Below are 25,289 nucleotides of genomic sequence, written 5' to 3' on the forward strand. Positions count from 1 at the left end.
GTCTTATTTAAAGTTAAGTAACATTGTCGTTACTGCTTCACTCCGCTTTGTCGGAAATGTTTCCGTGACGTTAATACCTACCTCTCTTTCTCTCTTTTAACGTATTGTACTGTATTTTAGATTCCACTGGCAACTTAATAGTTCGGGATCCGCTAATGACGGCATAAAAAATACTCACCGTGAACGCAATATTTTACATGACGGTAAAAGATCGGGATACGTTATTTCAGTTGGGTAAATGGCATCAGATTCGAAGATGGTTTTAATGATCAATTGCGGCTGTTCAATAATAATTTTATAGTAATAAATAATAAATAAAATTAAAAAAATGATTTTAATGATAATTTTATTCAAATAATATTTCTATAGTTTTTACAAGAAGCGAGGCGATATAATACAATGATTATTATTTATAATCATTTATACATTTAGCAGTTGAATAAGTCTCTTACAGAAATATTTATTTATTAAAGCTATAAATGCGTTATAGTAAATTTAGTTTATTAATATAAACGTCATATATATCATTCAAGTATCATTTTATAATACATAGGATTTTGATATGATAATGGATCTAAAACCTTCATTTTTTAAAACGGTGTCTACTAAAGAAATCAGTAATTGTTCCTAATAAGTACATATGTTAGATATGTTATTTCATTTATGTTTATAGTATTAATAATAAACATTTTATTTAAAATATGACATTGTACTAACAAAATAAATTCGAAGCTTATTTTAAGGAAACTTCTACTCGAACATTTTAAATATTAAGTACAATACTTGTAAGGGATACAAAATCTTTTACAATGAACTAGAAAACTTTAATAATAGTATGACAGTTTTAACATATCCTTAGTTTATTTGAAAGCCGATGATCTTGGTATTTACGTTCTATCCGAAAATATGTATGTATGTCCTACCTAAGTGGAGGCCGATATAATATCAATTACGAGTTTAACAATTCACTATATAAAGTAGCATAACATCACAATATTTTTCTAAAGAACTACTCACAATTATGTCACACTAGTTAATACATTTTAAGTCATAGTTACAGCGACTTAACTAATCAAATATACATTTGTAGCTCCAGTTATCATAAGCGAGATAATCCTTACACTGTACAAAAGTTATTTACAATTTCACTTAGGTCCTATGTTTAATGTTAGATATGCTTTACTTTCTACATAGCGGCTACTTAATTTAGATGAATGCCTACCGTTTGAAAAAAAAAATTCTTCAATATTGTGTCCAGCTTTTGGCTGCAACAAAAAATATTCTCATTATAATACAAAATATAGATATATCTGAATATAAAATTGGAGTTAGTACATTATAAAAGTATTTGAAATCAAAATTAACGTCACTACATAGTATAAAACAAAGTCGCCCATTTTGTCTGTAGTCCCTTCGTATGCATAAAACTTTAAAACTACGCAACGGATTTTGATGCGGTTTTCACTAATAGAAAGAGTATTTTCTCCGACAGGTTTTTATATATAATTGAAATACATTGAAACTATATTAGCTGAGTTATAGCGATTTATGTCCAAGAAGTCAGAAAAAAAATCTAATTGAAGATTGCATTTGTGCGTGCGCCGCTTATACCGTTGGATACAAGTAAGAACAATGTATAGCAAAAACATTGGTCTTTATTAGTTCTACAAAAAAGTCCGCGATGACATATATCCAGCTTTTTTATTTAAGTCACAAAAACCACTTTTCTGTATTAAAAAAACATTTAATTCGTTGGGTGATGTTTAACTGGTGATATGACCAATAATACATATATCCTTATCAAAATAAGTAAGTTCATCATCACGAGCATTTAATTTAGATTATTTTTGCAGTTTACAGTGTGTTATTTAGACATATAGTTCAGGAGATATCACGATATTAGTATTGCGGCACGGTACGGGCCGGCCGCGGCGGCGGGGGCAGCGTCCCTATAAATAGCGCGTCGGCGGCAGCGGCTCCCCGTTTGCATCCGCTCGCGAGTTTGCATTGCTCGCATTGCTCAAAGGCAAAGTCCAAGGCCGAGGTTCGTCCCAACTGGGAGCCCCTTGCGCGCTTTTGCCGAAAAGGCTGTTAGGAGGAGCGTAATAGTGAATGCCCCATGAAAAAAAAAAAAAAAAAAAAAAAAATAAAAAAAAAAAAAAATAAAATAAAAAAAAAAAAAAAAAAAAAACAGCGGCTCCCCATTAGCACTTTGAAATTGGAAGCGATCGGACGCGTTTATTTATCGCAGCTCTTTGAGAAAAATAAAACGTGCTTTTCAGCGCGACAACAATATAATTGTATGATAATAGTAGGTATTGTATTCTAAGGTTAGTATTAAATCGCACTTATTAGTAAGATTAGTTTTTTAAAATATAAAACCGTAATTTATGGATTGATATTTTCTATTAAGATTTTGTTAAAATTTAAAGTTAGGTCAATTTAATATTAGGTCAATATAATTAAAAAAAAAATCGTAATTTAAGGTAAGATAAGTTCAGAAAAAGAACTTAATAGAATAGGTATCTTTCTTTTGTTTCTAAGTACATATTTAGATATTTTTTTACTGAGGCACATGCGAATAATATGGGAGTTAGTGTCATAATGTGTGTGTAATAAGTAGCGGGATACACGCAAACGAAGTTGCGCGGGTCAGCTAGTTACCAATAAAATAATAAAGGATGCAACATTTAAATAAACATACCCAGCCATTATTAAACCCGATACCTTTATTAATTTGATCATCACCGTATTTCAAGACTTTATACTTAATAAGCTGCGCCTCGGGGCTTCGCTCTCGTGGGAATTTCAAGATAAAATTACTTACCATGTTATTCCAAGTAAAGTTGTCCTCGTGTACCAAATTTTATCAAAATCTGTCCAGCAGATTTTACGTGAAAGTGTACATACATCCCTTACAAACTTTTGCTTTAGGATAAGTAGCATTAGTCAGATAGGATTTGGAAAAATTGTTTATTTTAATGGCTTTGAATCCAACAATCCACATACTACGAGTTGTATCTGACGTCGCTGAACTTAAAAATTCTTGTAACTAAAAATAACGATGAAAGAAGATTACCTTTGTAATGCATGTCCCGATTCATGCTCGGGCAAGTCTTCCCGGGATACTGCAAAAAGAGTTTCAATATTAATGTTACATGTTTGAAACGTTTCGACTAGAGACTTTAACCATGTTGTTATAAAGTAGATATTAGATTGCTTTGAAATAGAATAAGCTAACGTGTATTTTGTTTGTAGAAAAAGCATACAGAAAAAAATCAGACTGTGTGTTAACATTAATCAAAAACACATTGGTTTTGATGTAAGAATAAGCATGTAAAATGTTCTATAGGTACTTTCTAAAATTACAAAGTATATCATTATCAAGTGTTAATTTCTGGCCTTGAAAGTTAAACACATACGTATGTATATATTATTTTAACTTTATTGCTTAAGTTTAGATGAAAGAGCTAATTCTGGAAAATAATATCGGAGGTGAGCTAGTCGAAATACCTGTGTTCATTGTTCGTATTTTGTTTTTATTATTATAAAAATCTACTTAAATTAAAACCATTAGCAGGTTATCTGTATAGTTAAATACAAATTTTAACCAATAACACCAAGGCGCCTTTAATTTTCGTAGATCTAGCTTATGGAATAACAAGTTTAGTGTGGTTCAGGATAGGGTGTGTATTACCTTGCTCAAGTCGAAGTCGATGTTAGTGCGCACTGCCCGGTGGTGCAGCGGCTGTGGTGGCCTGAAGTTGTTTCCGAGGGGAGCCTTCGGGTGGCGCGCGTCGCCCTGCATCAGCCGCCGCAGGCCGTGCAACTGGTGCAGCACAGAATTTTAAGTACATCCGTAATCGATGGCTATACGGAAACGATCCCCCGACCTCACAGAGATAAACTTTGAATCATATATCCGCTATGTGGTAACATGAAACCGCAGACAGCAACTTTTGTTGCTTTGTTATTCCACTAAAGTCGAGCCGCATTATCCAGGCTCTGACTTAGCGCATTTGAAATGCAACAAAAATATTAAGAGAGTAAACTTACAGATACTTCAGAAACACAACAACAACAATAACCACAGCAATCTTGCAATTCAAAGTTTTATCTTTCCAACTTAAATAACACAAAGGGTGGTTACTACGCGAAAGCTTAGAAAAACAACCTATTAAAGACAACAGACGTGTTTGCTGTAATTTAGCCAACATTCGTGCTCATAGGTTTTTGTTATGTGAGTTGCAAACATGTATGGCGGCCCGACGATTTCAAGTAAATTGAAATTTCTTCGTTTTACGTGTTAGTGTGGACCTGTGAGTAGGTTTGTGGGGGATTAACGGGCTCACTGCACGCGAACCCTATCTCATTCCTATCGTTGTTTACGCTATATTAAACAATTTGATTCTGAATATAAATTCAATCTGATCATGGATTTTCCCCCTGAAAAAAATTGAATTACTCTTGTTATGGTTATTTTACGTAGTAATTTGTTTGTGAAAATGTGCGAGCTTTGTATTGAAATGCGTCATTCCGCAAACCGATATAAAGCTAATGCTATAACTACTCGTATCATTATTCAATGTTTTTCTAGTCATTCTCAGTAATATGCTTATAGTGTATCATCGTATTTTTAACATTTTAATTCTGTAAATTTATTCTAGTAAAGAATTACATTGTAAATAGTTTTCTTCGTACTCCGGCGGAAGTTAACTTACTGAAGCGATATTATTACCATACTTGTTCTGCTCTACCGAGCACATGATGGAGTCACCGCTAGACTGCAAGCAGTTTCCACTAGCACTTAATTCTACCAACACAAACGGAAAACATAAACAATGATTTATAATAACAGCCACACAACGCGGCACTTTCAGTTTACTTTTAACACGTACATAATTCACGGCGGAGTCTTTGTCTAAAGGCGAAGGACGTGAGTTGTTTATTGTAGCGTGAGCGCAAATGAAAATGTTATTACGCTGGCCTCAAGCACGGTTCAATACACCGAATTAATGTTGCTAGAAACGATTGGTCGGTGTCGGTTGATTTAGCAAATATAATTAGGACAAAAAGATTTAATTCATGGTGAAAATATAGGAAAATTTCACTATTCAAACTGATATTTTCTTATTTATATAAATAAGCAGTATTTACAGATGCATTTACAATCATATCCCACAGCATAAAGTTGTTCAAAACCATTTTAATCCTTCATTTAAATTTTTAGTACATTCTATCGCTCTATTTCACTTTACTCTAAAGTTTACACATTCCACGGCGCTTACATCTGCGTAACTCTCGAACAAATAGGCGTGCTATGCAAATAGTGAACTTGGTACTTGAACGGATGCAGCCTGACCGCTTTTATTGATTGCCGCGAACTTAGCACAAGTTCGCCCGACAATAGCTCAACTATTCGCTTTGTGAATCAACAACAATATCTAATCTTGGGCTTGTTACTTTGACGTTACAACTGAATTATATCTACTAATAATCTTTCAACTCTTTAAGTAGAATTAACATACGTTAACTATCCTGGTAAACGTATAATTCGCGTAAAATGCTTAAATACTTGGGTATTAGCATTTCACCGCCTTTTAACGAGTAAAATTGAAGCACAGATTTTAGTTCCCAATCGGATAATTAAAATGAATTCCGGGCATTCTAAAATTATACAATGTCTTTAACCTGCATACTCACCGGGCCAACGAATGAGTTTCGCTAACTTTCGTTGATCCTTTTTGGATGTTTTGGTAAACGCCAACGCCTATATTTTAGAGCCACATAACGTGCGTGCCAACGTCTGTCGGCCTTTATTACTGGCAGGGTTTTATAACTTTAATAACATACTTCTAAGATGATGATGTTGATATATACCTGTTGTTTAGTGATATATATTGGCTTGTTGACGATGATCCACGTGACGGTCTCGAAACAGGCGGGCGCCGTGGTGGAGCCGTCGTACGTCATGTAGTAGTCCGTGTCAGGCAGGAGGCCGCGGACTGACAGCTTGTTTACTGGCATTTCGGCCCCTACACATAAATTACAATTTCATTAGTTAATAGTAGCTTTCAACCATCACCACCATGGTCTAGTATGTTTATGGTCTCTTGAAAAAAGTGCGGAGGTCAGGCAGTAGTAGTAGAAGCTTTGTGCATAAACCTGACTTATCCAATCTAGGTTCATGAACAAAAGACGGCTTAAGGATTTAACGTTCTGAAATGAAGTGACGTAACATCGGCGTGACCTCACTGGGTACAATAATATATTCGCCTTTAAGTGACTTTTAACCACCAATAAAACCAAGATTAAAAATAATCATTTTGCCAGTTCAATTAATAGAAACATCTTTATTTTTACAAAATTATTTTTTCACCCTAGTCATAATTATCTATGTCTGGAAAGAGGCACCGACATGTTTATCGGTTTCTCCGCCCCTAGGGGATAAAGCTATTTTGGTACTCTGAAGCAATAACACGCAATCAGGTAATCCTAATTGCTTGTTGATGGAACTGCTGCTTTGATTAGATTCTTAATGGCATCAAATATAGTTCGTTTATGTTTTGTTATACTTAGTATGAATTGAATGTTGGTTCTACGAACAAAAATCTCAACATACGAAGAACATAACCACAGAAATAGTAATTATTATATTGAATACAGATCCTAGCTAGTTTTACAAAATGTAAATATAATTTTTTTGTTTGCTTGTTACTTCTTCACAGTCAAACCACTAAAGCGATTTTTATGAAATTTGTTACAGACACAGTTTAGACCTAAAAAAATTACATAGGTAACTTTTCCCTGTTGCTCCTAGGGTAAAAGCAAAAGCGGGAATAATAGTTCAATTAGCGAATAGATTACTTTTTCGTAGAAAATTTTTAATTTTGCTACAAATTTTCTACGCCGTAGCAATACGCGTAGCGCTATAGCTACGATGAGTGTATCGTTTAAGTGAATAGCTAGCTCTCGTTCTTGCCGCGCGATCTATCGCTGTTCCGTTTTCTTGTTATGATGTTACGGAACAGCGATCTTTTGAATTACACTCATCGTAGCTATAGTGCTACGCGTATTGCTACGGCGTAGAAAAATAGAAAAACACGGGGCTGGTCTCTAATCTCAACCCCAACTAATAGCAATAATAACTAATTATCAATGCAAAAATGTTTTTGTTTTGTATCACTTAACAGGCAAACCACTGAACTAATCTCCATTAAATAGATGAAGTACGGCAAAGGATACAAAGTAATTTTTCACGTGGGCAGGGTTTCATAGATATTAGCCACAAGAAGTTACATGAAGTGCCGCTTAAAAATTAAATAAACTTTATGTTAAAATTGTAAGGTACAATTTTGAACTGGCTCTAAACCAAGCAAATTGCAAGGCAATATCATTTATTGCAAAGTTTTAGTATCCGAACCGCAAGAAGAATCTTTATTACAGTTTCATAAGAAACATATGTCACAAAATAAGGAGAGGATAAAAAAACTGGTAAGGGAATTTTTATTATTATTTTTGAATGAATTATTATTGCATACGTACATATAGCCACTTCTATATACCCTGTGGGGTAGACAGAGCCAATAGATTTGAAAATACTGATGAACCACGTTAAGCTGTATGGCTTACTTAATTTTTTTTTACTTCAAGTTATCATGATATTAAAAATAAGTTCAGCCGTCCTATTTTTTTCATGTCAGACTAAGACGACAAAACAGTTTTTTTTTTTATTAAAACATCTTCTCAACCTATACCAAGTTTCACATGCCTTGCACAAAGCTTTATTTCTGTACTTTCATTATTTTATTACATATCGTTTCAAAATTCAGTGGCCATTTGTGGCGCCTTGACTTACCCCCGTATTTTATATTCTCTAACTCCTCTGTCAATATCCTTAGCTCCGGATTTGATAAATCACCAAGCTGCAACAAGAATGAAAGTCAGTAGAGTAAAGATGATAAATAACGTGAAACTTATATTTATCGACTAGCTTTCCGCGGATGACTGCAACTACGGCGGGGATTTTCATTCAAACGGGTCTTTCGAAATTTTTAATCTTTGCTATTTATTTATGTTGTTCCATTAATTTTCTTTCTTATTTAAAACTTCTTCGCATGCATTTTTTTATTTAATGCCTTTTAACTTTCGACAATCCTAAGAACTAAAGTGAGGGAGAAGAAATCCCTTTATTGCTACTGGAGCTTAAATAATCTATTTTATTTAGATACACGTAAAATACGTAGTACAAACCTAGCTAAGTATACGCCATAGAAAACTGCTGATTTCTGTTATATATCTTTCTAAGCCACACGTGTGAAATATAATGACAATATAGGTAAACAAACCCCTTCGGGACGACATCTGAGGGATGCAGACCCTTCATTAAGGGAAGTCATAAAACGATCGAATCGTCCCACACAAGAAATTCCAAACGTTGTTTATGAGGCAAAGTTTATGTTCAGCCCTTGGCGGTTAAATTTTGATGAATAGGGAAACCTTTATATATAAACATCCCCATACTGGATAAAAGAAATGATCAAAAACTAGTGAGAACGTAACAAAAAGATGTTTTAACTGTTACGTTAGAGACCAAGAAGTATTATTGGATAAATAAGCTTATTACTTAATAAATCCTAGCAATAACAAATTTACTTACAATAAATAAAAGATTAAGACATTAATGTATTTCAATTAATTACATCCACGGAAGTCACACCCCTCAGTTTGCACAAACACATCACACACCACTGAATAAAACACACCCACAAGGCAATTAATTGAAACTATAGTGCATTGTTGTGTTGATCCCTCCAAGTGACTGGCGATATACTTTACTACGTTCATTTAGTTACTTCTTAATTTGTACTAATAGCTTTAACGGCTAATCCAATAGGGCGCAGAAAATTCCAATTTCCTTAATTAACTGCGCTCAGTTTGGTCGGAATAACGCTGAAGGCTTTGAATAGGTGCGGCCGACTCGATAACACTTCGCCTATAATATCCATTACGTGAAAGCGCAATCACGTCTTTACAAAAATTGCAATTCACTCATTCATCAAATTACGCCGCGCCTCATTGTTCAAATGTATTGCGTTTACACTAGAAACAAAAGAAAATGTAAGAAAATTATCGCGCTTATATATTTTAGTATAAAATCAAATCCTACCTGTAAAAGTAATGAAATTGAAACAATTCCTTGGGCTTTATGAAGAGCTTCGGAGAAGTTTGAATAAAGCTGCGAGTTGAAGCCAAATATTTGAATCTGTAACAAAAGAAAATGGTTAATCAATACACACTACGTACGTAATTAACGTATACTTATATTTACACTTCAAAAGTTAATTTCTAAACATACCACAAGTTTCTCACCGAGAAATATTAAGAGAGCAAATCGTAGAAGAATATATAAAGTAAACCACAAAAACGAGTAGGCACATGATTTTGGATTTAACGTACGTAAGAATTTGTCACATAAATAAACAGGAGCTACGCTCGAGTTGGCTCGCAGTCATTCGTCGGGATTACATTCGGGATTTGAGCATCTCAGTGAAGGCGGCGCGGACGATGCGTGTGAAAACATCTGTTACGCTTTCTTTGGAGACCTCTCTAAGGAATCTGCGATAACATTTTAACACGCGTTACATGTTTATTCCTGGATTTACTTTATCCATTCACTTGTTTACATATGTGCTTAATATTTTGGTGAAGCTTTCTAAGATTATTTATGTGAAATATCGTGTCATAGTAGAAATAGGTTATAAATGCTAGTCTATAATTACATTAATATTGTTAATACCTTATGTTATTATCAAGAACTTGTTAAATATAAAAAATTGTATGGTTGTCTCAATGAGAATCGTAGCTATTGTCATGGTAGACGCAGAAATGACACTATGATAAGTAAATCGGTAGTAAATCTCGAATTTAGTGGCTTAAGTATTCTATTACCTAAATATTTTGAAGTAATTAACAAAGCAACATATCAGCACCCTTATTGCAAACATTTTCTATTAAAGTGATTCAATAATAAATATGTAATTTAGCAGGTAATTAACCGCGATTTGTATTTGATATTCATGAGTGCGTGTGCAAGCAATTACTGGTTGGTGTATCGAGATGTTTGCTCAGTGGAACTTGAACGGGAGTGGAACGTTGCGAGCATTGAGCAGATTAAATAATTACGCTTGTTAGACAATATATATTTAGAAATAATAGTCAGTTGTTACGTCGAAATAGTCAGCTAATAAGAGGTAATAATTAAATGTACATTATATTTCCGGCGTTACATATAGAACTTATTTTATTTTTTCTGCGTTTTGTTAATACGATGAATTATATGTATAGAATACTTACTTATGATTATGACTTGGTGTAACTTGAAAGTTTTGTTCAATATACGAAAACATTACAAGCCTAAGTTTATCCGAATAAACAAATTGTTCTTGGCTCATTAGCTAAACAGTCATCGACTTAATATATTGAGATCAAGTACAACTCATAAAGGTCAAATAAAATAACTTCCACGCCAATTTTTTCAGATTTTACCTGTTAGTTTCCGTTAATTGAACATAGATACTTAAAGAGCTTAAACATTTTAAAGATATTGTTTAATTCAAGCTCTTTTTAATAAGTACACCTGCTTTACTTTTAAATTTGTAACTTTCTGTTTGTGTTTTTTCTGTTAACGGTACATTTTTGATTACTCCATATCCATCACACTTTTTTATTGGGAAGGCCAAAAAAGTCAGTGACACCAATAATTTGAACTGGTGATGAAAACACAAACTTAAAAACATAGAGCTTTTTTTAACTTTGACTGGCGCATCTTAACCTGTAAGTAATAATACAAACATAGCTATTCATTAATGGTTGGCAGGTTCTTAATTATAAATGTCCACAAACCCAACTTGTCTCACCATCATTTATAAAGTCCTTCTTAACATTAACAAAATTTGGAAAAAAAAACTATTTTTAATTAAATGTTACTCACCTCTGCAGGAAACGAATAGCCATTGATCGCGTGCTCGGACCCAAACTGATCGTGCAGGCCATAGTGTATGTGGATCTCGTGGAACTGGTACTTGTAGGAGAGCGGGCCGCCCGTGATGTTGATATGATGACGCGTCTCGTTCTCCACGGTGAATATCACCGAGTGGCCTGTGTTGCTTATCAATCCATTTATCTGTTGATTTTAAAATGGTTCAGTCAACTAGAAAAAAAATAGGACAATTTTAAGATGTAAGACACAGGAAGTAGCATCAAAGGCAAAGAATGGTGGCATATTCATACTTTCAAAAACTCATAACAACAAAACTTTTAGTATTTGTAGAAAATTAGTTTAATTTTTAAAGACAGGAAGTTTGTGTTAGAAAGTGGTTGTATAGGATGTGATTGGGGAAACTAATACTGACCCTATGCTTATCTATGTGTAAATAGCGTAGGTTTGGGTCGAAGAGCAGCTTGTCTGGTTCGAGGTTGACCGGAGATTGCCTCCGCCCCTTGTTGCAGAGAGACCATTCTGGGTTGATGAGGCCCCAGAATGCTGGACCTAAACAGAAAAACGGACAATTATTATAAAATTGTTATGAACAAAATTTCCTTGAATGAAAATGTTATTTAACTCTTCAAATATTGCGTGCCAATGGAAAATAAACTAAAAAAACAATTAGTGAATTGTCACTGTAACTAACTTCATCCAATCATGTCACAAGAAATATGTAGTACTTTAGATTATGGAGTAAATCAAAATTATTTATAATTCATGTAAGACTAAAAAAACATGTCTAATTTCACTGATTCGCTTTGTTTTATTTAATATTAAGTTTCTAATGAACTAATTTATATATTTAACATCATAATATTTCCTTAACTTATGACAATTAAACATTTTAAAAATTTATGAGTCTATACTTTAGTAGAGTTATTATATACGTCCCTACCATAATAAAAAATGAGAAGTTATTTGCGAATTTGACAGACTCTATTCCGTGTCATTCATAATACAATAAATGTTTACTATGTGCTCAAACAAAGCGCTCTAATTCCGACTGGTTTTCATCTCTGCATTGTTTTCATTCATACTAATGAATATTAAATCGTTTAGTTTCAAACAACGGCGGTTCATTAATTTGTACGTACTTTAAATGGCAAGTTACATGCCACATTCGAAATGTTCAGCAGATTATGTTTTATGGACGCTCATGCACGTTCATTATATCAGATGCAACCGAAATTCCCTGTTAATTATCGCTGTGACAATGGCTTATTACAGAGAACACGTCGAATTTGTTCAGATATCAAATGGTCAACGATAATGAACTATATAAATTCGACGGTCAAATAAATGTTAAGCTATCCATAGGAATATTTAACAGGCCGCAATGAATAAAGAATGGGATAATTTCCGTTTTAAAAAAGATGATATGACATCTTCATAAATTTTAATAGATGAAATGTCGAAAAATATCTCTTGTTTCGCACGTTTTTAAATTGATAAAATTTAAAATAAATCTTTTTATAAATTACTAATTTCGCTAAATAAGTGCATTAAAAAAGTTGTAGATACGAAATGATTGAATACTTCAAATTATAGAAATAGGCGACGTACAAAATCTTACAGGTATCTCTGTGGCATCGTAGAAATAAACGACAACAGCCGATAGCCATTACCGCATCGGTTAATACCCAATGTAAAGTTCCCACATCCGCTATCCCAAGGCATTTCAATATGGAAGCGAAGTGCGGAAAGTAGCCAAAGTGCTTTGGATCGCGTTCACGCTTTTATTATTTATGACCTTGAAAATTGCATGAGTAAGCCGGCGCAGCGGTTGTGGTCACGCCCATTTTATGGCACGCGCTAAGCGAACTTTCCATTAATGCAAAATACTTTTTTTTTCGCTTTTGGCACTATACGAACTTTGAGAGAATTTGTACCTTTTTTTATGGAACAATCAGATGTTTTATAATGTAATACTAATAGTTAAACTTGAAATTATTTTTGGCAACGGGCTAGCAACCTGTCATTATCTGAATTTCAATTCCATCCAGCTAAACGTGAATTTTCATTCGTTTCTTTTTTCTCCGTTAAGTTATAAGTATGAAAAGTTGTAGTTCTTTTTTTAAAAATGATAAGAATATATATCTTCACGGTGCATCACATTATCTTTACACACACATAGTTTGTTAAAAAACCGGCCAATTGCGAGTTAGACTCGAGCACGATGGGTTCCGTAGGTACTATCATCACGTTTGTTTCTTAAATATTTATTTTTTATGTTCACGTTTATATGTTTATTGAAATCAACAAAAAAAATTAATAAAAATATGAAGAAATGCCATGCATTTACTTAAGTTTTAAAGGTTTATGAAGTAGAAAATAAAAGGAGCGTAGGTCTTAATATTATTTTTTATTATATAATCATAAAATGTTTGCATCGTATCAAAATCAAAAATGCATAATATCAAAATCAAAAAATCATTTTTGATTTTGATACGATACATATTGACTTTTCCAATATGTATCGTATCAAAATCATTTTTGATATATTTCCAATATGTATCGTATTTTTTTTGATTTTGATACGATACATATTGGTAAAGTCACATAACAACTCCACCTTGCGCAAATCAGTAGTACAAAACGCGGCCAATACATATATAACACGTTGCATGTCCACTTTTAATAAGTACAGAGACAGTAATTCAACAAACGACAAAATACGTTGTATGAGAGTCTCCCTTTTAGGATAACTTTATTGGTATTTAATTATTTATTATGAAAGGTTATTTATTATTATACAGGTAAATAAATTCGGTGAAAATTTTATACGTCTTCCTGATCCTATGTCCATTATTAATATTGAGCAAAAAATACGAAAAAAACACATTTAATGATGGGGACCTAACATGTTTTTAAATTTTTTGGTTCAAGTATTTCTTTCGGCAACGAAAATCCTCAATTTGTGAAAATTCAGCTTTCTAGCTATCACAGTTAATGGCATGAATGAATTAATTAATGAAAATAAGATACAGTCTGGTGACAGACAGATGGACAGCAGAGGCTTAGTAATAGGGTCTTGTTTTACATTTTAGGTTTACGGAACCCTAATAAATGGACCAATGAACATTTTTTTGATCCAACATTATCAGTGATTATACAATCTACTTGTAAAATTATTGCAACGAACATAATTTTCCAAGAGAAAATTATGCGACGCTTCTAATGTGATCACTAATGCCCTTAAATATTACAAGAGAATAGGGCCCTGTGGTTTCACGCGACCACTGTTTACTAACTTCACTAAACTCGGCGGACCTGTACTTTTTGATAAATTTTTAATGACTTCCTTGGCAATGAAGTAATATTATTCACCCAACTAGCTGTATGAACCATATTTTTTGTCGTTGACTTTTTATTCTCTAACCAACGTCACTATAACGAAACGTATAAAACATTTGCGTAATACTGAAGAAGACATCTGAATATAAGTAACAAAATTGACATGATAACACACCTCACAATTCTGCTAGTAACGTAATATGAATGCATGATAAATCGCCCGTATAAATTCCATGTCACGTAAAAGCGAAAAATGTTATCGGCGCAGAGAAATTGATACGGCCCACAAACGAATGTTTGGCGCGCCTGTGTGTGGATGCATTGAATTTTTCACGTGGACCTCATTCTTTTGATTTATATCGTATAGTGAATCGTAAAAGTTAACATTTCTATTTCAAATACTATTTCTATGTGCAACATTTTCTGAGCTAAAGATTCAAAAAACGCATAGAACAATTTGTGAAAACAAACAATTTACCTCAATTGTGTAAATTTAATTATGTAGAATTAAAAAAAATAGAAGCATACCCTTACCCTTACAAAATTAATAATAATATTCTTTTAACATTACATTATCACATTTGATAATTGTATTATAATTGGATTTCATTTTAGTGGAACTCACTTAGGTACATATTTGTCTTGCAATTAGTGATCATATAAAAAGATACTTACTTACGAAGTTCTAACATTTAGGCTTAAGTCTTGGAAGAAGGTAATGTCATATTGTTAATTGTGCAGTGCTCACCTGAAATTCCGTCGTAGGTCCACCATTCCTCCCAGCTGACGCCACTCACGGCTGCAATCAAACCAAATCTAATTAAGCTCTGCACCGCTCTCATTATGAATAGTATGAATACTCCTACTCCTTGCCATACATGGCTGCATTATTTTATCAGATCAATGACCTCGCCACAGGTGAAACGCAATAGTGAAAGAAATAATTCTCCGATACTTTTTAAAAGTTGATATAGGTAACTAATCAATAAAGAAAATACTTCCCTTTTTGTTTTTGTAATATTTAGAATTAAAAATTTGCTGTGTCCTTTTTAAAGAAATATCATTAACGTAAATAATATATATTTAAAGCACCGTCAGAGAATGGTATAAAAAAAACACTTATAATAGTCTCAGAAAGAATCTAAAATATAGTCTGCATGAAACCAAAACAAACATTTGTAAATAAAATCAGACTTAATTCATTCCAAGGATTAGAGTAAGATAATCGGCTTTTTTAAAAGATTAAAATTTTCCGGCCTTAACTTCTCTTAATTAAGATTATGATACTTATAATATTTCAAGCAATTAATTCAAAAATACTTAGTCGAGATTCCCTCGCGATAATTATCTGTTCAAGTACATTTTCCTATAACAAGATATTCCTTCCACGCGAAGGGATACTTATTTGGGTAATTTAATGGTTTCAACAAAGCATTAATTATATTTAATTTTAATGCGATGCAGAATGTTAATGGGATTCAAAATTGTTGAAATATATACCGGCGAACACAAAGTAACCAATAAACAAAAGCAACGACACTAGAATACATTACATAGCCAAAGCCAAAAGCGCGCAGTCGAAATATACCTACAGATCTCGAAACTTACTCGATACACGCCTGATTTATGTTTTTAATTTAAATTTTTGCATTCGCCAGGCGAAGTTTGCCGCGGACGCGCCGCCTGCATCACAAGTATATGTTACCTATACAGTCGGGAGATCGTTTCCACTCCCGATTCAATACAGCTTGAGCGAACTGTCGACTTTTAATCTTTTAATGCAACTCAACAAACTTTGAATCAGCTGAATACATTTTCACTTATTTCTAAATAACGTATTGGATTGAAGTTCTTATTTTGTAACTGTAAAGTAATGTTGAGAAAGTTGAATAGGTTAATAATTATTATTGCTTTGAGAACAGGGATAACGTTAAGTGAGCTCGGGAGTCTGCATGGACACTAAGTACAGCTCAGTACGGCTTAGAGCAACTTTACCGTCGAAAACAACACCTGAGGCATGGCACATTGTGGCCAACGTAGGTATGAATTACCGAACTTTGCAATGAAAATATGTTCATAAATTTGAATTTAGATAATTTTATTACATGTGCAAATTGTGCAAGTTGTCCTTTCTTTTACCATATTCATACCTTAACAATAAGATTTTCTATTCGAGCAACAGTCTTTTGTTATATTATAAGTAATAAATATAAATACTCGTATAAATAATACATACGAGACAATTTACACAGATTGAGTTAGCTTCGAAGTAAGTTTGTAACTGAGCTACTAACTTAACGATACTATATTTTATAATAAATACTTATAAAGATAAACATCCACGACCCAGAACAATCAGTTCGTTTCTCACTATGCTATATTCGAGGTTCAAACCCAGGACCTCTAGTATCACAGACAAGTATTACTGCCGCGCCACAGAGGCCGTCTAATGTATAGATTAAAGTAAAATAGGTATGTTTTATATTAAAATTATTTTATTCACGTTAATATAGAGTCATCTATTACCATACTACATTATCTGCAAACTTAATTGTTCCAAAAGACATATCATTACAACTATATCTTTTTATTATCATTTACTGAAAACATTTATTCAAACAAATAGGATGATATTCGAAACGAAAAACTTGAACGTTGAAATTGTTTTACGAGTTGAGTATATGGAAACAAATGTCAGATTGAATTCTTATGCATTGTTGCATTTCGCCGACGCGATTCCTACGTGGAGCACGAAAGTGCCCGCCCGAGAAACGCCAGTCAGCGTCTGTTCTTTAGTCTTAACTCCCGACAGACTGCAGGCATATCACTGGATGCCCAAAGGAATTTCATATTGCTACGTTCAACAACAAAGATAATTTTGCTTGTATTGATAAAGGTTGCATGTGAAATTTGAATTTTAAATTTTGTTACGGGAGGTAACGTGAAGAATGCATTTGTGGAAGAAATTATTATGTCGGAATAAATGTTTATTATCATTTCAACTATTTAATATTATTATGAATCACACCCTTCATGGACTAGTTGACATTAAATCATCATCAACAAGCCACGATGATTCACCAATTTAAAAAAAAAACCACGAAAAATAAAATCAATAACCCTTGAACAGTATTGATGTCGCAATCAAAATGTTGAAAACGTGAGCAATTCGCCGGCGACGAACTCCACAAAGAGCTCCAACCATGCATCGGAAATGAATCAGTTTCCGTTTTGAGTGAACCAAATGATATATCTGTTAGCGTGCATAGCAAACGAGACCCTACGCCGGCATCGCACCGCTCAATGCAGCGACGCATTTAAGCAGGATGCACTTGTGGGCACATTGTACCATTCATTTTAAATGGTGCAAGCTCATAAATGTTCAAGAAAATAGGTAAAAGTTTCCAGTGTACAAGCGTGTTTAACAATCAGATTTCTCTGCTCTAAAGTTTAAAAGTTTTTATTGAAGACCCTTGATATTTAGCTCTCAATGCACCATTGCATCATTCATTTTATTGTACAAGCTCATTAATTCTCAAGAAAAAAAGCAAAAGTAAGCAATTTAATGGTCCTTACATGAATGCAACATCTCCATCAGAGTCAGAATTCTCAGTTAAAGCACCCATCGTTTTCAGGTATAAAACACAGCTACTGCAGCTCTAGAGGAAGGCAATGGAATGTCATCGGGATATGAGTGAAATAAATAAAATCACGTGGAAAATAGGCAATTTCACGGTGCATTGGATGTTCTTTGCGTGGCATGTGGCAAGGCTGCGCGCCGTGCAGTCAACGCCCGCATCACAAAAGCGTCGATGAAGCGAATAATTTTAATTGTATTTCTGGTTTTGCTGTGTGATTTTGATAAACTCGTATTGAAAATGAAGTTAAAATAATAAATAAATTTATTTTTGAAAAATCTTAAAGCAATGCAAAGCAAACCCCTTATGTTATATAAAAACATATTGTAGAAGTGTGGTTCCTGGCACCAATACAAAAAAGAATAGGACCACTCCATCTCTTTCCCATGGATGTCGTAAAAGGCGACTAAGGAATAGGCTTACAATCTTGGGATTCTTTTTTAGGCGATGGGCTAGCAACCTGTCACGATTTGAATCTCAATTCTCTAAAATAAATCATTAAGCCAAATAGCTGAACGTGGCCGATCAGTCTTTTCAAGACTGTTGGCTCTGTCTATGCCACAAGGGATATAGACGTGACCATATGTATGTATGTATATTGTAGAAGTTATGTGCCTAACGTACATAACTTCTACAATATATTATTAAGTTGTTTCTTTACTTACATGTCTTTTGTAATAATTTAACGTTGTGCTATAAACGAATACTATTGTACTGTGGCGATCGAGCCCGAAATACCTTTCTTGATAGGAAGACAACCTGGCACTTACAATAAAATCATGCGACGCTATCAATCAAAAAAGCGAAAAACCTAAATCGCGCAAGCAAAGATTTCACGGATTGGAGCATATATACAACCTCCGACACAACATCGTCGGAGCCGCGGATCCCCAGGCATAACAACTAGCCTGGCGGAAAGTCTTCTTTGTCCCTTTAAAGGTCCCTTTTGGTGGCGGTCGAGCCGAAACATCGCTCCCGCTACAATACCATGTACCAATGACCATTTTTGAAAGTTATGTACATTAGTTTAAATACTAACTGATGCTATTACAGTGACGGTAAACATCGTGAGGAAACCTGAACATCGTTTCAAGACGGATTAGATTTATCTGCAAACAGTTTAGTGTTGAGGATGCAACTGGGACTAAAGCCAAAGCGAAGAGGAGATATTAGAGCGCAGTAATAAAATAAATTATTTTCAATAGAATTAAGTTATATAGTGATTCGCTTAGATATGTTTTATACCTAAAATTGTTTATTGCCTTACCATTTTCAATAGTTTGTTTCGCCGAACTGAAACTGAAACTTCCAAGTCACAAATTGGTAAACGTCTTAAATTTCATAAACATATAATTCGATGATTCAATTAATATTATGAACAATGTCTACAAGAAAAGCTACAGTAGGTACTGTTACCTACGCGGTACTTGTTTGAAATACGTTTATATGTTCACGGACAAAGAAAACACTCGATGTGGAAAATTTGCTGTCACTCAATTTAAATTTTGTATAGGTGTTGGTTGGAGGGAAAATTACTAAAGTTAATTATATTCAATTTAATAAAAGGAATCATAATTAAAAAAGAAATAATTGCTAATTTCAGGAATTATTCATATGTAAAAAAGTTCATATCAAGCGATGTAGGTATTAAAAAGGTAATATTAAAGTTGATTAATTTTTCTGCATGAGCCCTTGTATATAATCCCACAGATCTTCGAAAGACTTAGATTTTATAGCGGATCAAAATAACTAAGAACTTATACCTTGTTTGGGGCCAGCGGTGGCTCAATCTATATAATTAATCCTAGAAATATTTTTTATGTAATAATGTTGAAAAATATATTTGTAACTTATTATAAGTTACAAATATATTTTTCAACATTATTACATAAAAAACATTATTACATTTATCATAAGTATATATATTATAAGTTAAACTATGTTGTTAGTAAATAAATCTTTTGAATAACTGAAGAATTTTGTAAACAGAAACACCAGGACTTTCAGAACATTGTTTTGCGGGTCCATGACCAATGTTTTCTTATCAAACGAATTTGATCTTTATGGCGAATGAAATGAGATCTGTTATCTAAACTAACACTCTATTGCATGTTAGTATTCAACTCGAATCGTTTACAGCAGTGCGCGAGCAACTTCTACCAACCTATGCAAATTGCACACTATTCCATTTTACCTCACCCTTAGTACGTAGGTATGTTATGAATATGATTCAAAACTGTTTATTACTATTTCAGGAAATTTTGTCTGAGACTTGTTTAATGTGAATATTATCATCAAGCGTTCTCCTAGTTCTTGAAGAAAAATCTTTCAGACATTCATCTCTTTGGGTGTTTCATGGCCACTATTTCAAAGGAGTTTTTGTTGGATTAAGTGTCAGTACAGTAACTTAATAACTCGTATTCTGTAGATCTTTTGAATGAAGAAGTGGCTATACTGACTTCTCTTGGTTATACGAGAAAGGCAACTGAATCTAATGAGTTTCTTAATAATTTGGTGGTAAAAAAGAACATTAACAGTTTTTAATATCCACTTAATTTTTCAAAGAAAATCATCCCGCACTTTAATGTAGTTGATTCAAGCATAATTTGAGTAACGCTCAGACAATGTTGGGGAGCGAAGTTAAATTAAAGTCGCGTACGGATTTGCTGGCCCCAGTGAGCTGTCCGACCAGACACAAATTATTAAAGGTGTACAGTTATGACTTAAAACGTTCAATTCTGAAATCTTGGAATTCGAAACATTTCCCTGTATAAGACCTAGAATAAATCATTCTCCACAGGTTTTAATCTTACAAAGTTTAGTTACTCAATTACTACATCTTACTATACCAAAAAAAACGCTGCGGCACTATACCAATTCATAACTAACGCAAGACAATCGTGTTTAGTCTTGTTGATAATATTTTGGCAAATGTTTAATTTAAAAATTATCTAGTTGATTTTAATTTATCAATGGGTTACCTACCTCATATAAATACACTTTGGATTCTGTGTTTAATAAAATTTTAAACAAACAAAATATTCCGTTTCGCTGGAATTTTGTGAAATCCTCACTTAGTTTACATAAGAAACTTTGGACCCTGCGATTTGAGCTGTGCATAGTAAGTCATTCCATTAGTCACCTTCTTTCATATATATAAAGCCATTCGCATTTTTACACCAGTTTACCTGTGTACAAATAATTCTACAAAAAGAAACTATCATTCTAAAAGAACGGATAATGGAATAATAATATTCTAGGCCGACACAGTTAACAGTACCAGAACAAATGTTCTACAATATATTTCTAGACTCACGGTATTTTGTGGCCAAGCTTAGGGCGCGTACCACCTGCGCCGCACTGAAAACACAATTTGCTGCGCGCCTTTTGTACTCTTGTTTACTTTATGCAATTTATGCTTATTCGCCAGAATGAAATTATAAAAAACAATAGAATATGTTGCAGTTTAATACATTTAGAAAATTGGATGTCCGCACAATCAAAATCTACTTCGGTGTATTTCAATTTGATTACAATAGAATAAGTGGTGTTTTATATTAAAATGATATTTCTATCACAAGTGCTTTTTTGACTTTCAGAAACCCTGTTCATGTCTACATTGGAACCGCGACGTATAAATAAATTTTCAAGGCTTGTATTCTTTTCTGTTTACTATCGTCGTTACTTGACTACTCTCTTCACAATGCTGAAAACCTTCGTCTGCGAACCCCTGTTCGAATGAATGAATGAATTTCAATATTTCGGAATATTACACCAAGTCTGGACCGTAAAGGTCCCAGCTATATTTCTTTGAAATGCCCTGCTACTGTCTATTCGGTAAACCCTAAATAGCTTTAAAATCTTGTTAAACTTAATGTTATTTCCATAACTTCTCACTTATCATTCTACTATATCCTAAGTATATGTTATTATTATATATTTATGCGTATTTGTATGTATTATATAATAGATATATATTCTGTATGCATTTTATTATATCCAAACATTTATTTATTGCTCTGCGCTAACGCCAATCTACTGTTTGGTTTTCTTCCACCCAAAGGTTGACTGGAAGAGATTGCATAAGTTGCGATAAGTCCGCATTTCTACCATCTGTTTGGTGCTGTTTTTTATGATTTACTCTTATAGTGCAATAAAGAGTTTTATCTATCTATCTCATATCTCTGGTTCAGTGTCCATCCTGGGTATGTGATTTATTTTAGGCATGTTTATGTAGGTTAATAATATTTTTATCATATTTATGACGGTATATTGACAATAGAATAGGTTAAAAGTTAACTCAGTGCCACCTGCTAATATTTTCTCTGGGTGAAGTTTTATAGGTACACAATTTACAGGTTACCTGGAAAATATCGCTTTCTGTGATAAGGTCGCCTTTTGTTTTGATATGATTGAGAATTTGCTTTTATCAATTGTGATGCAATAAAGAGTAATTTTATTGTTATATTTCCTATTTATTACATAGGATAAGATACCTCGAATGAAAAAGAAATGATGCCTAATAAGATCTTAGAATTGGAAACCACAATTGTATTACGTAGTAGAACAATCCCTTGAAAACAAACAATCCCTAATTCAAGTTAATTAGTCGAGCGCACGGTGTATTTTGAGGCGTTTCGCTCCAAATGGGTTAGCGATGGCACAGCCTAGGCTGCGTCCCAGCGGGTGACGGGGCTGTCGCATCTCCTCTATCGCATTTACATAAATTATGTGCTCAGTACGTTCAGTAATACCTTACTTATTAAAATCCTTTCATTTCTAAATATGATTTCGAGGAACCTTTTACTTAAAAGTCTGGAAGTAAATTCATTTTGAATTATCGAAACTTTTTATGCACTTTCAACGCATACAGTGTGCAGATAAAAGACTGATAATGCTCTTTGCCGTATTAATTATACAATATCCGAGGTAAACCTGAGGTAACACTGCTTATTGTTATATTGTATATAATACAATTAAGTTGTATTGTATAAAATTGAATTTATTATTAAAACTGAAATGCTATCATGACAACAGAAAAAGCAAAATAATATTTTGTGCATTTCAAAATAGAAGTGTACATAAAGGGTGAAAAAAGAAGCGAGAATTTCCTTCAAATAATCGCGTCCCGACTTATTGACGGCAAAATTTGCTGGCACCTTTGTCTTCGATTTAAAAGGTGTGTAAATAAAGGAGTGTGGAACAATGGGAGGAGAGCAAACAAGGTCATAAAACACGTCACAGAACGGCCTATATATAATCAGCTTAGTGATAAATTGGCAAACAGCACGCGAGCGACGCAGCTGCTTCCGTTCCTTGTCCGTCGGCGTCTTCGTTATACGCTGATATCTCGGATTGTCGTTCTTATATCGATAAAATAAATATTGTCGATTTATTTTTATAATGTTGTATTGCGAATCTCGGTTCTATCATTAAGCCAAATAGCTGAACGTGGCCATTCAGTCTTTTCAAGACTGTTGGCTCTGTCTACCCCGCAAGGGATATAGACGTGACCATATGTATGTATGTATGTATGTATGTTGTATTGCGAGATAGAAGACAAAAACCCGGGTATTGCACTTCGTACAGATTTAATACTGAGCTATTATTATTGTTCTTTTTCGTTTGAATTTTCGTATTTAAGCAATACAAACAATATTTAAACAATATAAACCATAATGTTGCAATATGTACTTAAAAATCGGATTATAAGAATTAACTACTATTTTCTAAAATTGTAGTTAAATCACTCAGTTTTGATAGATTTCTTTTTATAGTCCTTGACATACAACTTTTATATAATTCTATTGATAAAAAAGACAGACAAGTTTTCTGGCGCATTCAGACTATTTTCATTTATTTTATGCACAAACGTTCCACTAATGTGTGCGTGGTGGGCAACCATCTCCCCACATTAGGTGCGATAAAACCAACATAAAACGCTAATTACGAAAGCGGATCTTTTTGTGTGCTTCTTCCTTATCTCTTTTCATAAGTTACGCAATTTCGCATAAGTTTATTTTATCCAAAGTAATCTCTTTAATTGTTATCTCTCATGGAATCAATCATAATTATAGCTAATTTTGTATTTTCTTTGTTAAATTTTCAATGTCAATATTCAAAAGAGCTATTATTAGAAGTAATTGGAGTAGGTTCTTTCACTTTCGTTACTGCAGCGGGGTGTTTACATTTTGTATTAAATTAAAGTATATGAATAGAAATATTAAGTTAGGAAATAATACAAATGAAATCAATATATTAGTCTAGTAAAAAACATTATTATAGATAACATATCAAAAGAGAATATTGAATGTCTTGTAGGTATACACCTCTACCTCCTTCGTGGCGCTACTCCTGGTTACATACTCGTACTTTTTGAGAGAGGAGCCTGGGGTGCACCTTAGACCTCGATCCTGGATTGGGTTAGTCAGGTTTTGACATGACGCCGCACGTGGACCTAACTTTAACCTTTGCAGGAGAACCTAACTCATATTGGATCATGGCTACACACTACATTTGCTTAAATTTGCAGGTTTCCTCACGATCTTTTCCCTCTTTTACTTTTACATAAAAGATACTTTTACTTTTACATAAAAGATATATATGTTTTTCCACATAGGCAAAAGAATTATACGAGTAAATTTGAGGCTAAAATAGTTTTAACGCTACATGCTTACATTACCTGAAAGAGATAGCAGTATTTGCAGTATTGCCGACGCTGTAGCCGCTCCGAGGAGACTGTGCATTGTCTATGCCACGCGCTCTTCTGACCCCCACATTGGATGTCTATGACATCTTGGTGCTACTAAACTCTTCTTTGAGTCTTTTCATTTTAATAAAACTGTATTCGTAGAGTTTATCTGTTACATCTGATGTATTTATTTCGATTAAACTTCATTTTTATCTGAAACAATGAAAATCAGTTGTGCCTATATAGGATTGTGAGTTCTCGTTTCAATTCATGGAAATCGGTTAAATAAAAATACTATTGTATGGGCAAAAGGTGAGTTAGCCGATATAGTTATGCAAATTTACCTTGGTGGAGTAGTTATTATTTCAGTTGTGAATTACGAAAACTAATATTTTCTTGCCAATTCTATCATACAAGTGTAGTAATTTTACATTTTAACATCATACCACAGAATTTCTATCGGGCACGAAAATAACAAGTGAACAGCCAAAATTTCAGAGACGTGCGAGGCAGAGTTTCTAAAGTACCAAGGCCATTGTTTACGTTCAGTTGCTTTCTGATAATGGAAATTTGATATGTCGCGGCCGTGTAACATTCGAATGGCGGGCTCTGGTTTGTT

At 33.5% G+C, this 25,289-nt stretch overlaps 1 protein-coding gene across 1 annotated transcript; it reads right to left on the reverse strand.

Annotated features, from left to right (window-relative positions):
- Positions 1 to 723: 723 nt before the first annotated feature.
- On the reverse strand, positions 724 to 24,875 carry LOC106131065 (carbonic anhydrase-related protein 10). Its single transcript, XM_013330053.2, has 10 exons — positions 24,662 to 24,875; positions 15,090 to 15,140; positions 11,415 to 11,551; positions 10,994 to 11,185; positions 9,170 to 9,265; positions 7,859 to 7,925; positions 5,881 to 6,035; positions 3,698 to 3,829; positions 3,080 to 3,128; positions 724 to 1,265 (listed from the first exon to the last, which is right to left on the reverse strand). Exons 1-10 carry the CDS (start codon positions 24,723 to 24,725, stop codon positions 1,243 to 1,245), a joined length of 966 nt encoding a protein of 321 aa, XP_013185507.2. The 5' UTR covers positions 24,726 to 24,875; the 3' UTR covers positions 724 to 1,242.
- Positions 24,876 to 25,289: the final 414 nt, after the last annotated feature.

This window comes from Amyelois transitella, chromosome 6, assembly GCF_032362555.1.
Source record: "Amyelois transitella isolate CPQ chromosome 6, ilAmyTran1.1, whole genome shotgun sequence".
Lineage (NCBI taxonomy): Eukaryota > Metazoa > Arthropoda > Insecta > Lepidoptera > Pyralidae > Amyelois > Amyelois transitella.

What these genes read in the sequence shown, in the direction of transcription:
- LOC106131065 (XM_013330053.2), bottom strand. Translation starts at nt 24,725, where the DNA reads ATGCACAGTCTCCTCGGAGCGGCTACAGCGTCGGCAATACTGCAAATA. An exon ending in AGAGAATATAAAATACGGGG is followed by an intron (nt 6,036 to 7,858) that starts GTAAGTCAAGGC and finishes ATTTATGTGTAG; the next exon opens with GGGCCGAAATGCCAGTAAAC. An exon ending in TCGACTTCGACTTGAGCAAG is followed by an intron (nt 3,129 to 3,697) that starts GTAATACACACC and finishes CTCTTTTTGCAG; the next exon opens with TATCCCGGGAAGACTTGCCC.